The sequence below is a fragment of the Lepus europaeus genome, chromosome 2 (genome assembly GCF_033115175.1).
Source record: "Lepus europaeus isolate LE1 chromosome 2, mLepTim1.pri, whole genome shotgun sequence".
In the NCBI taxonomy this organism is placed as follows: domain Eukaryota; kingdom Metazoa; phylum Chordata; class Mammalia; order Lagomorpha; family Leporidae; genus Lepus; species Lepus europaeus.
In genome coordinates this window covers 76,099,196-76,111,321 of record NC_084828.1, presented here as the reverse complement: position 1 = coordinate 76,111,321, position 12,126 = coordinate 76,099,196, and the positions used below count along the sequence as shown (strand labels likewise).

At 48.3% G+C, this 12,126-nt stretch overlaps 1 protein-coding gene across 2 annotated transcripts; it reads right to left on the bottom strand.

Annotated features, from left to right (window-relative positions):
- ADPRH (ADP-ribosylarginine hydrolase) lies at nt 1-9,132 on the bottom strand. 2 transcript variants are annotated; one of them, XM_062208599.1, is made up of 4 exons: nt 9,052-9,132; nt 6,160-6,542; nt 3,600-3,960; nt 1-2,762 (listed from the first exon to the last, which is right to left on the bottom strand). In XM_062208599.1, exons 2-4 carry the CDS (start codon nt 6,470-6,472, stop codon nt 2,348-2,350), a joined length of 1,089 nt encoding a protein of 362 aa, XP_062064583.1. In that variant the 5' UTR covers nt 6,473-6,542; nt 9,052-9,132; the 3' UTR covers nt 1-2,347. The 2 variants fall into 2 exon arrangements, with proteins under 2 accessions (XP_062064583.1, XP_062064592.1); XM_062208608.1 differs by lacking the exon at nt 9,052-9,132 and having other exon boundaries at nt 6,450-6,528.
- Between the last annotated feature and the right edge of the window lie 2,994 nt (nt 9,133-12,126).

The window sequence follows — 12,126 nt, the reverse complement described above, 5'->3', positions numbered from 1 at the left end:
ACGACAAATTCATACTATTCACAGAACATTTTTATTGATCCCTCTAGCATTATACATGTAATTAAGTTGATCTCTTTCTCCTGCCCATTTTCACCTTTGTGTCCCACCCTACACACACACATACACACACACACACCCCACTAGCACTCAGGAGAAAAACAAGGACCATGAGCCCAGATGTGAGTGAGTGGGCAGAAGTGGTATTAGGAGTACGTAACTGTTCTCTAGAAACAGCAAGCAGAGTCACCAATTGGAGTGAAGTTTAGGGAGGATGAGAAAAAGGAGTGTGAAAGTCTAAACTTTTTAAGTGGGCCTGGGATAAAGAGTGAGAACCAGTGAAACAAATAGAATAGGATTCTCTGATGGATCTTTTCCTGTTGTCCCCAACAGGGGTTAAAGACTTACATTCAAAACAAGCCCTCACCCCCTCTCCTCCCCTGTGTCTTAAATAGACTGAAGGACTTAGACAAATCCCTGTAGCTCTACCTAGGAAGCAGCAGGACCTCTGTTATCAGTTTTCCCTCCCCATTCCTCCCGTTAAAATCCAGAGATCTGAAGAAGCAAGCATTGAGTCATAGCTCTGGTTTTCTTCAAAGAGGAGATAAGAGCAGGCTCTTCCTCTGTCCCTTAACAACACACCAGATGAGGATGGGCTACTGGCTGCAAGTGACCATGCGAGGGCAAGAATGACATCTCAGATCCAAACTGAGTGTCTGCTGGGTACTGTACACCTGAGACTGACCCAGAAGTTACCCCAGCACCGTACAACAGGGTCATTGTGGGAATGGGATAAGAACAAGGCTGTGGATGGAGTGAGAAGGTGCTCAAGTTCCTCTGGAGTAGGTTTCACCTAGGAGCCGGGTCTTCCAGCTCACCTTCCAGTAGGGCCTTGAAGGATGAGTAAAAATTTATCAGGTGAAAGAACATCAAGAAATGAAGAAAGGGGCTGATGTACACATTGCAACATGATTAGAAGTCCAGCATGATCAACCTGTTATTTGTAAAGATAATTCTGGAGGGTAATGAGGGACCCACCAGACAGGAGGCTAATTAACAAATTCATTTAATAAATATGGGTTAGGTGTCTGCTGTGTGCCCAGGCACCACACTAGGCTCTGTCTAGAGCAGAACACCGACAGCAAATAGACAGCAACAAAACTGGTAACGCAGTAAGCATCATGATGAAGCAAGTACTGAAAGCAGCTAGGAGCAGCATCTCCCTAGGCTTGAAACTTGATTGCAGACATCTGGCTGACAAATACTCACCCCAGGAAGGTTAGAGAGGTGACGGATGTACAGACTATCGGAGGTACATCAGTCTGGCAGATGCTGGTAGTTTCCATGTACACCCCTTACTGTTCCCATGTACCTTACAGCTCACCATTGCAAGCACCTCTGAGTCTTTACCTGAAGACATTCATGAAGAAATCCAGGGAGTCAGCATCCCCAGAAGCAGTCCTCTACCAACACCAGATGGAAGTCAGAGGATAAAGAGCCCAGCTTTACCTGATCTTCACATGGGCAACTCTGAGGGCTCCCTTAGCAAAGGACCCATATGGACTGTGTCCCAGTTGCCTACTGTGGAAACCTGCTCAGTAACACACCCTACAGAGCTCCCCTTTCCCTTCCTGGTGTCACTTCCCCACTCTTCTGCCAGTGATTCCTGGAATCGCCTCCAAAGAACCTATTTACACTCATATCCTCACCTCAGAGTTCCTTTGGGATGGGGGAGACCCAACCTGAGACAAAGACAATGAGTGATGAGATGACACAAATGAAGACTTGAATAAGAGGACATGAGGTTTCTGGCTTGGGAAATGCTGAGCCTCATCAATTGAGATAAAAGACTCTTCATGGGGCTGGCATTGTGGCATAGTGGATAAAACCAGCACCCGAGACATTGACATCTCATGAGTCCTGGCTGTTCCACTTCTGATTCAGCTCCCTGCTAACGTCTCTGGGAAAGCAACAGAAGATGACCCAAGTCTTTGGGCCCCTGCATCCATGAAGAAGACCTGGAAGAGGCTCCTGGCTTCGGATCAGTCCAGCTCCGGCTGTTATGGTCATTTGGGGAGTGAACCAGCAAATGGAAGACTTCCCTCTCTGTAACTGCCTTTCAAATATATTTTTTAAAAAGACTCTTCATTAGAAGACAAATAGATTCAGGGAGAATACGATGAGTTAGATTATGAGCTTGAGCTTAAAGTGCCCCAGAGACTTGTAAAATCAAAGTTCCAAGAGTACAAAGTTAAGACTTTTGAACTGGGAAAAAGTGAAAAGAAACTGAGCAGAAAAGGGCCTACGTGAAAAATGAAACGAAACCACCAGAAATGAGTATCACATCTCCCTAAAGGGTAACTCCACTGTCTTCCTCTAACCCAAGAGAATATAAAGCTCTCGCTGTCTCTTCCAACCTGCTTCTGTATTCAAGTTTCTCATAGTTGGTGGGACTCACTCCTTTAAAACCATACATAACTCCCCACCAGCAGCCAGCGATGGTAGCTGTGGAATCACTGTCCCCGCCATGGAAAAAGGCTCGATGGGCAAGCTCCCGCCAGGAGCCTCCTGCAGCCAGAACAGCATCATAGGCAATCATGGGGGCGTCATGGCCGCTGCTGCCACCCCAGCCTGAGTAGCTTAGGGAGATGTAGAACTGATCCCTCTCCTTCACGTTGAAGGACTTGGGGAAGCTGGGGTCTGATTTGCCATCCAAAATTCCTCTAAGTTTCAAGTACTTTTCCCATTGATTTTGGAAGTAGGGCCTGTGGGAAGGAAAGAATCGATAGTCAATTGAAAAAATAAAGTCAAAAGCTATTTAAAGAAACAAAAGCACCATATGTATGTGTGAACAGAGAAAATTCCAGGATGATATCAACTTCTTGTACTTTCATCATAAACAATATAAAAATCAAAATGAACTCTAACCAAGAGCCATTCATTCAATGTTTTTGCTAAGTATCTACATAAACAAGGCATTGACCTGTTGTTAAGGAAAACATCTGTATCAGAGCCAAGGAATAGGAAACAAAGTTGTCTTTTTCCTGGCTTGAGAGTAATGTTGTGTCACCTTTCCAATGGGAATTTGAGGACACTGTGACCATGGGTGACAGCAGGAAGTCTCTGGACCTTTTTATTCTAAGAAAGAGAATGTGAAGTGAATTCACAAAAAAGGGAAGATGTGGGCTGTCTGCTTATTAACCAGCTAGTGGGAAAACCTATCTCACAGGAATTCTAACCCAGGAATTCAAAATGTTACTTGAGTGTCAGGTCAACACTGAACAAACAAGTTCCAGGAAAGTGGGAAATAAGCAAGAAAATTCATCTCAGCATCAGATGACCACAAAACTCTAGAAAACTGGAATACAGAACAGAATCCCTACAGGGGAGGTAGGCATTGCAGCTACACTACTCACAGAGGCTTCCACTGGCTACTTTGGGGGCAACCACTGCTGGAAGGAAACTTGAAATCCAAGCAGGTGGGCATGGAGGGGGCTGGGTGGTGAGAATCATGACAGCTACTGTGGTCTCTGAGTCCTGGCATATGCGTGCCCAGAAAGATTCAGCCATGTTCCAGCCCTGGCAAGAACCTGCAGACTCACCAGTGTTGAAGATTCTCCTCCACAAAGTAGCCAGATCGGATGACATACTTCTTAGCTTCCGGCAGCACCTCCATCAGTCCTTTCCCCCATTGCTGGGGTGGTTTGCCATTCACAGCATACGCTGTAAAAAGAGCAGACACAAGGGCCCCCAAGTAGCCAGTTGGGTGGTGGTGGGTCATTCGGCCACTCTCGATGCTCACTTGGATCAGTGTGTCCAGCTGGCTGTGGTGAGGGAACCTGAGACCGATGGACATGGCCCGCATGGCAGCCCCGCAGCCACCTTCATGGCTGTTGAAGGGAATCCTCCAGCCATCGGCTATGTCTGGCTTCAGCCGCATGGCATTCTGCACTGAGGCAACACCTAGGGAAGGGTGAGTAGGGCACGGTGGTCAATGTAATCAGAGCAGTGGTCCCAGCAGGAAGCAAGAGCTCAACTTTCTCCAAGTTTATCTGATGGAAAGAGTCAAAACCACATGATGATGAATCGCCCTGCAACCCAAACCCCAACCCAGAAATTTGCCTTATGTTATAAATCGCCTACAGCATGCTGATGGGAATGATAAAAGAAACATTCACGTAGAGAGCCTTGGAATCTTTACCAGTTATTACTGAGACACACAGCAACCTGGAAAGGTAGGTATAACATTATTTTCCGGCGCCGCGGCTCACTAGGCTAATCCTCTGCCTGAGGTGTCGGCACACCGGATTCTAGTCCGGTTCTGTCCCAGTTGCTCCTCTTCCAGTCCAGCTCTCTGCTGTGGCCTGGGAGTGCAGTGGAGGATGGCCCAAGTCCTTGGGCCCTGCACCCACATGGGAGACCAGGAGAAGCACCTGGCTCCTGCCTTCGGATCAGCGTGGTGTGCCGGCCGCAGCGGCCACTTGTGGGGTGAACCAATGGAAAAAGGAAGACCTGTCTCTCTGTATCTCTCTCTCTCTCACTGTCCACTCTGCCTGTCAAAACAAAAATATTATTTTCTTCATCTTTTCTTTAATGAATAAAGCAATGCTCGGAGCTTAAGAAACTTGCTCAAAATTGCACAGCCAGACAACTAGTGGCCTTGTAAAACCCATCAGACTCCAAAACCCATTCTCTTAAAGCATCCATTAAGAATCTGACAGCTGGAATTCCTGGATATCAGAAAAAGGTCACAAATTTCAGAGTGAAACCTGGGTTTAGATGAGGGGCACTGAACCTTGAGTGTACCAACTGACAGAGGTATAAGCTGGCTTGTCCTGTTGACCTATCTTACTGGGAGCTATGAGTACACACAGGAGCCAAGTAATGGCAGCAACATACCATGGGGTGTGGCATTATTGCTCTTTTGTCAGTCACTTATTCACAACAAAATTTATGCATAGCACAAGTGGACAGCTAACTTCCCACTTGCCAAACTGGTGTGAGACCAGACACTGAGAGAGAATGAACACGGTGTGGCTTCTAAGGCCGATCCCTGAGGTCACCAGAGGTCTGTGGGTATGACTGTGGGAGATTTTCATTAAGAGGTGTTATGGGCTGAATCTTGTCCCCACAGCCCCAGACACTCAGCACCCTGGTTTGCAGACAGGCCTTTAAAGAGGTGATGAAGCTAAAAGGAGACCATTAGGATGCTCCCTGACCCAATCTACACTTAAATAAATTTTTAATTCCATTTCTCTACAAACTTTTTTTTTTTTTTTTTGAGAGGCAGAGTTACAGAGAGAGGGAGAGACAGAAAGAGAGGTCTTACATCCGCTGGTTCACTCCCCAAATGGCCAGGAGCCAGGAGCTTCTTCCAGGTCTCCCATGCAGGTGCAGGAGCCCAAGCACTTGGGCCATCTTCCTTTGCTTTTCCAGGCCATAGCAGAGAGTTGGATCGGAAGTGGAGCAGCTAGGACAGGAACCAGCACCCACATTGGGATGCTGGAGCCACAGGTGGAGGCTTAACCTACTAAGCCACTCTACAAAGCCTTCTACAAACTTTTTTAAGTACCTTTGTAAATACTTCTATCACTGAGAGATAACATCTTTTTATATATTCTTCCAGACTCTCCCAACAGAGATGCATTTCTGTATTTTTAATGACAGTGGGTTCATAATACACAAGCTTTTTCTTCACTTAATGTGTAACACTTTTTCTTTAGTAAATATTCATATGCATAATTTTAAGTGGTTGCAAACCTCTCCTCATAATTAAGAAAATCATGGAACATTTAGGTTGCTTCTGTTTTTTTCACAACTATAAACACTAACGTCTCCTTGATACTTAAATTTCCCCCAGGGGCAGGTTAATTCCAGTTCTCAATTCCAGTTTCCTACTACAGACAGGCAGCAGGTGATGGCTCATGTGGTTAGGTCTCTGCCACCCACCCGGGATTGAGTTCCAGGCTCCTGCCCCCCCTCCCCCCAGCCTTTTGCTATTGCAAGCATTTGGAAAGGGAATCCATGAATGGGAAATTGCTTCCTCTCTGTCTCTCTACCTTTCAGATGAGTTAGAATAAATCATTTTCTTTAAAATCTCCATCAACATTCATCATGATTTTCTTGGGTGTGCTTTCCTCTGCACCCTCTGGCTGTGCTCACCGGCCGCTCTGCCGTCCATATCTTCCATGCAGTCTTGGTAGTGCCTTGCAAGGAGTGAATACAGTAGAGCCAACTTCGGAGCTTTCCCGGCCTCCAGGAGGGCTTCGGCTGTGGCCAAGTGCATCACCGTGTCATCACTGACTCGCCACTTGCCCACATCTATGGCTTCCAAGCCGCCCAGCTGGGCCAACTGCTGGTGTATCTTCTCCCCGTCTCGGAGGAACTCCCACTTTCCATTGAAGTACCCCAAGGCATCTCCAGCTGCACTCAGTACCATGGCAGCCACATACCTCTCTATCAGTCCCCCACTCATGCTGGGCTCTGCAGAGGCTGTCTTCAGGGGCAACCAAGACACAGGATAAAGGTTGCAGAGGAAGAGGAATCTGGAAAAAAAAAAATAGCACCATCAACAGGTTATTGAGTATTCCCCACTTGCAGGCATTATCTTTTTTTTTTTTTTTTTTTTTGACAGGCAGAGTGGACAGTGAGAGAGAGAGAGACAGAGAAAGGTCTTCCTTTTGCTGTTGGTTCACCCTCCAACGGCCGCTGTGGCCAGCACGCTGCGGCCGGCATACCGCGCTGATCCGAAGCCAGGAGCCAGGTGCTTCTCCTGGTCTCCCATGCGGGTGCAGGGCCCAAGGACCTGGGCCATCCTCCACTGCCTTCCCGGGCCATAGCAGAGAGCTGGCCTGGAAGAGGGGCAACCGGGACAGAATCCGGTGCCCCGACCGGGACTAGAACCTGGGGTGCCGGCGCCACAAGGTGGAGGATTAGCCTGTTGAGCCTCGGCGATGGCCTCAGGCATTATCTTAAGTGCCTCTCATTTAAGCCTCACAACTGATCTATGAGGAATGAATTAATAGGTCCATCTTACAGGTGAGCTAATCAAAGATTATGACAATAATGCAATTTCAGAAATAAGTGACTCATCTCCCATCACAGAGATCCCAGCATAGGTCTGTTTGACTCCAAAGACCTTGATGTTGACCGCAGCCGGATCTTTGCCTCTCGGTGGCAAGCCCATTAAATTCTGCAAATCAGCTCAAGCTCAGCATTTTCACTTTGTAGTTGGGATCTGGCCTTGGAAGTGCAAGGCTTTATTAAGTAACGGTACTTGCTCTTGGTATCAGCATGCACAGTTCACAAAGGACCTGCACATTCGCTAAATGCGTATAGTATGCATTACACACACTGAGGCTCCGAGAAACTAAATCCACATCTTCTGACTCCAGGCCAGGATGCTGAGGTCCTCACCACTCCCCAGTTTGGAGCCACTTGGGCAACCTCTTGGTGCCTCAGCTTCCACAGCTGTTCAGTGGTGATGATAAAAGTCCTAACAACCTGATGAACTTCTTAGGAAGAACAAATGAATTAATTTGTGCAAAGCCCTTAGGGCTTGGCAGCACTATTTTTATTATTATCATTTTTAAAGACTTATTTATTTATTTGAAAGGCAGAGTTACAGAGAGGCAGAGAGAGAGAGAGAGAGGTGGCTTCCATCCACTGGTTCACTCCCCAAATGGCTGCAATGGATGGAGCTGGGCCCATCTGAAGCCTGGAGCCAAGAGCCAGGAGCCTATTCTGGATCTCCCACATGGGTGCAGGAGCCCAAGGTCTTGGGCCATCTTCTACTGCTTTCCCAGGCCATAGCAGAGCACCCATATTGGATGCTGGCACTGCAGGAGGTGGCTTTACCCACTATGCCACAGCCTCGGGCCCCTTATTGTTGTTTTAGTATTCATGCACAATCAGGAAAACTTAATTTATTTTTTTTAATTTTTCCCCCTAAGAAACCTTTTATTTAAGAAATACAAACTTCATGCATTTCATAAGTACAACTTTAGGAATATAGTGATTCTTCCCACCATACCCACACTCCCACCCCTCCTCCTCCTCCCTCTCCCATTCCCAGTCCCATTCTTTGCTAAGATCCATTTTCAATTAACTTTATACACAGAAGACCAACTCTGTACTAAGTAAAGAGTTCAACAATTTGCATGAAAACAAACAAACAAAGAAACAAAAAATCTGTTCCTCAACAGTCTAGGCTGTTCAAAGTGATTGCATCTTGAAGTTAATTTCACTTCTTTTTAAAATTTTTGTTTTTATTTAAATGATCACCTTCCCTCTTGAGTATTGGGATTTTAGCTAATATACCCACCATGAATTAAACCCCTGGTCTGGTGCTGGCTAGACTCTGCAAAGAAGCAGTTGTCCACCTGCAGCTAGCCTTTCCTGTCCATAATCTGGAGGGTGCTGGGCCAGGGACAGAGATGCGGCTGAGGTCCTGCCCGCTGGAGACTGAGCTGGCCTCTGCGGACTAGGTTGGAAGCCCTCCGTACCCTGACTCTTGATGCCCTGGGCTTCCTTTGTGTAATTCCTCCTAGTTCTCTCCGCTGTGCTCTGGTGAGTTAGTTGCAACCAAGGGCCACAGAGGTCAGCACCTTGTTTCGGTGGAAATTCCTTTCAACTCTGACACACTGCACTGGCCACCCTCACCCCACCCAGGCCCACACCGCTCTAACTCCTTAAACTCTTCTGAACTTTCACCTGTTACATTCTCATACCTAAACTATACAAGGGCTTGGTGGAAAATGGACTTAAAAGACGTTTACTACAGTGCTCCAAGCAGGGGGTGTACACACCACACACACACACACACACACTCCAAGCAGGGGGTGTACACACCACACACACACATACACACACACACACACCCCGCACCGGAAAACCAGGACGGCCTCGCCTCTTTCAGCTGCCTGCGCACCCCAGGGGCCGGGTGCTCGGTCACCCGCGGGGAGGTGCCAGCCGGGGTCCGGGGGCGCGGAAACTGCGAGCCGGTCTCCACGAGAACAGGAGCGCGCGCCCGGGAGACGACGCGGGAGCGCGTACCTGGTCGCCGCCGAGGGAGGAGCGCGCGCGGGGCTCTGCGTCTTCCCACAGCGCGCGCTTGGCCTAGCCGGGTCCGGGCCTGTGGCGCGGCCCGAGCGCGGCTTCCGGGAGGGCCCGGCCGCGCCCAGCCGCGCCCCGGCGGAGGCGGACGGAGCCTCCTCGGTGACCGGCCGCCAAGGCTTTGGGGCGCCGGGCGCGGCGCGCTGTGGGGGCCACGGGACCGGCTGTTGTCGGTGACTCACGTCTGGCCCTGGGCTTTCTTCTGGGCCCTTCCTTCCTGCCCGGCTTTCCTGGGCTTGCGGGAAGCTGGCGGGACCGCGCGAGCGAGCAGCGGTGGCCAGGATTCTAGGCCCCTGGCCCAGTAAAGGGGGAAAGCGATAATACCTCCCTCTCGTAGCGCTGAAGAGTTTTAACTGTTTGTCTGCAACACAAATTTTCTTTACATCCTGATAAGAGCAAACAGAAACCAGGAGTAGTAATTTTGTTTAAACAGTATTGTCGCTTTTAAAGAGGGTTGTGGCGTCATTGAATGCGAGTAATTCTGGATGCTTCTCTAAAATTTTTAATTCGTTGTGTCTCTTGCTGTAATGACCAAACTTGGCCTGAGGATTTTCAACATTGAGGTGGCCTTTGCAAGTAATGAAATGGATTCGTTGTGTGCTGTTCAGTGAGTTTTGATAAATACATCCGCTGGGTGCCAACACACCCCTAGTGTGCCTGCCACATCCCCGACTAACCAGCCTCAAGTGGGCCTGCCCTGAGAAAAGCTTGTTCGCTTGTGACAAGTAACGGAGACAGGGGAAGACGCCTCAGGAAACTGCCCGCTGCTAACCGGAGATGGATGGCCTTGCTGTCATGGCAAAGGTGAGGGGAGTGTCCAGGATGTGGCAAGGCGGGGAGGCTCTCCTGCTCACACACTGAAGTCACATCTGCCTTTGTATGTTCAGAAAATGGCTGCACCCGTCTCCCCTAGGTGGAGAATTTAGTGGTGTTTTGTTTTTGTTTTTGTTTTTTTTTTTTTGACAAGCAGAGTGGACAGCGAGAGAGAGACAGACAGGTCTTCCTTTACAGTTGGTTCACCCTTCGATGGCCGCTGTGGCCAGCGCACCGTGCTGATCCGAAGGCAGGAGCCAGGTGCTTCTCCTGGTCTCCCATATAGGTGCAGGGCCCAAGGACTTGGGCCATCCTCCACTGCACTCCCTGGCCACAGCAGAGAGCTGGCCTGGAAGAGGAGCAACCGGGACAGAATCCAGCGCCCCGACCGGGACTAGAACCCGGGGTGCTGGCGCCGCAAGGCGGAGGATTAGCCTGTTGAGGTGCAGCACCGGCCAGAATTTAGTGTTATAAAGAGGAAAGTTCAGCTTAGGTGGGGAAGATCTGACTTGTTTCTTGCAGCTTTAACTGCTGCTTGTTTGTAGAAGCTGCCCTCTTCCGAGTAAGATGTGGCAAGCTGAGCTCTTCAGGAACATTCTGTGAAAAACAGGCTCAGTACAGTTCAAATTCTCTTTCAGGTCTCCCAGTGCTCCCCTTAGCATGATCGAGGTCTAGAGTATTTCCATCACTCCAAAGCATCACCTAACCCTCTTTCCCAATCCATCCCTTACCTCCACCGCCAAGCCTGGCCTAGGAGGCTTCTTCGTGTTTACAAAATTAAGTTCACCGTCAAAGATTTGCAACCTCTGAGGACATGGTCAAAGACAGCTCAGAGTAGGGGTATTTTTTAATAATTATCTTTATAAAGCTCTGATGTTTCAGTGTAACATATCTGTCCAGGGTATTGTTCACACCACTGATACAGGGGAACTAGGCAGGAAGATTACAAGGAATAAGTGAGCGGGAATTTCTGCCAGCCCTGCCTGGTAGCACTGCCTCTTACCTGTCAGTCTAGTATACCACTTTCCCATAATGCACTTGTGTCTCATCCAGGACCAGGAAGGAGCAGACACAGTGATGGCCATACTGAATGAAGTTAAATTCCAAGTGACTGTGCCGCAAACCTCCCAGAAAGCTTTATGCATGCAAAACTCTGTCCCTTTGTAGTATTCAATTAGAGCACCACTTCCGAGCTAATAAAAGAGAGAGATAAAGTGGAAGGGGCCCTTCTTTTGCCTTGGACTTGGAGACCATGCTTATGTGTCCTTCTCTGGCGGCTCCTCTCCCTGTGTAGGCAATAGAGGCTCTGGGCTGTGGATGGTAGGTATGGCTCCACGTTGGGTGGCCCACACTCACTTGTGAATGTAGATTCATGATCTCTTTTAAAGAAATCCTGCTCTTGCTTGTGCGCTGTATTTATGCCTCTGCTTTGAATTCTTTCCTCTGTGGGCACAAGAATTTAGAATTAAGATTAAGATATTTAGGCCCGTAACTCAACTGTTCTGTCAGAATTCATGAAAAAATGTGTGCCTTGATTAGAAAGAATAACTGGAGTTATTCCTAGCAGTGAGCTTACTTTATGCTTTCTGATGCCTACGAACCTATCAGCTCAGGCTCCTAACTCATTCATGCTGCCTGGTTTCCAGCCCCAGCAGCACTTACTACTTGGGTAAATCAGCATTTTTGTCACTTCATCTCGCTAAGCTTCTCTTCTGCTGTTGTAAAGTGGGAACAATAATTATACCAACATCAGACAGGTGTTAGGAGGATTGCCTGAAACCATGTAAAAAACTTAAGCATGCTGCTTATCAATGTAGTAATCACACAATAAAAAAAAAGACTGCCAGTCAGCTGTTTCTCTATGTCTTCTCGTCTCCATCATACATGTGAGCCGTTCCACATCCTTCTCTCACTGACGAACACCTGTCTCCCCAGACAAAATTGGAAAACCTTTTTTGGGACATCAATGGCCTGGTCACGTAGAGCAAAAGGACAATTTATCAGCATGATTCCAACTCCAAATAACTGCAGATAACTGTCACTCCCCTCTAACCCAAAGCAGATTCCGGAGGCTCATCTTTGGTCACAAAATGTCTAGAGGCAAGAAGTCCCCAGGGTTAATTCAGCAGCTATATCAAGGACCTCCCAGCTCTCTGTCCCACTGTCCTCAGTGGAGATGGCCTTAACCCGCATGGCAGAATT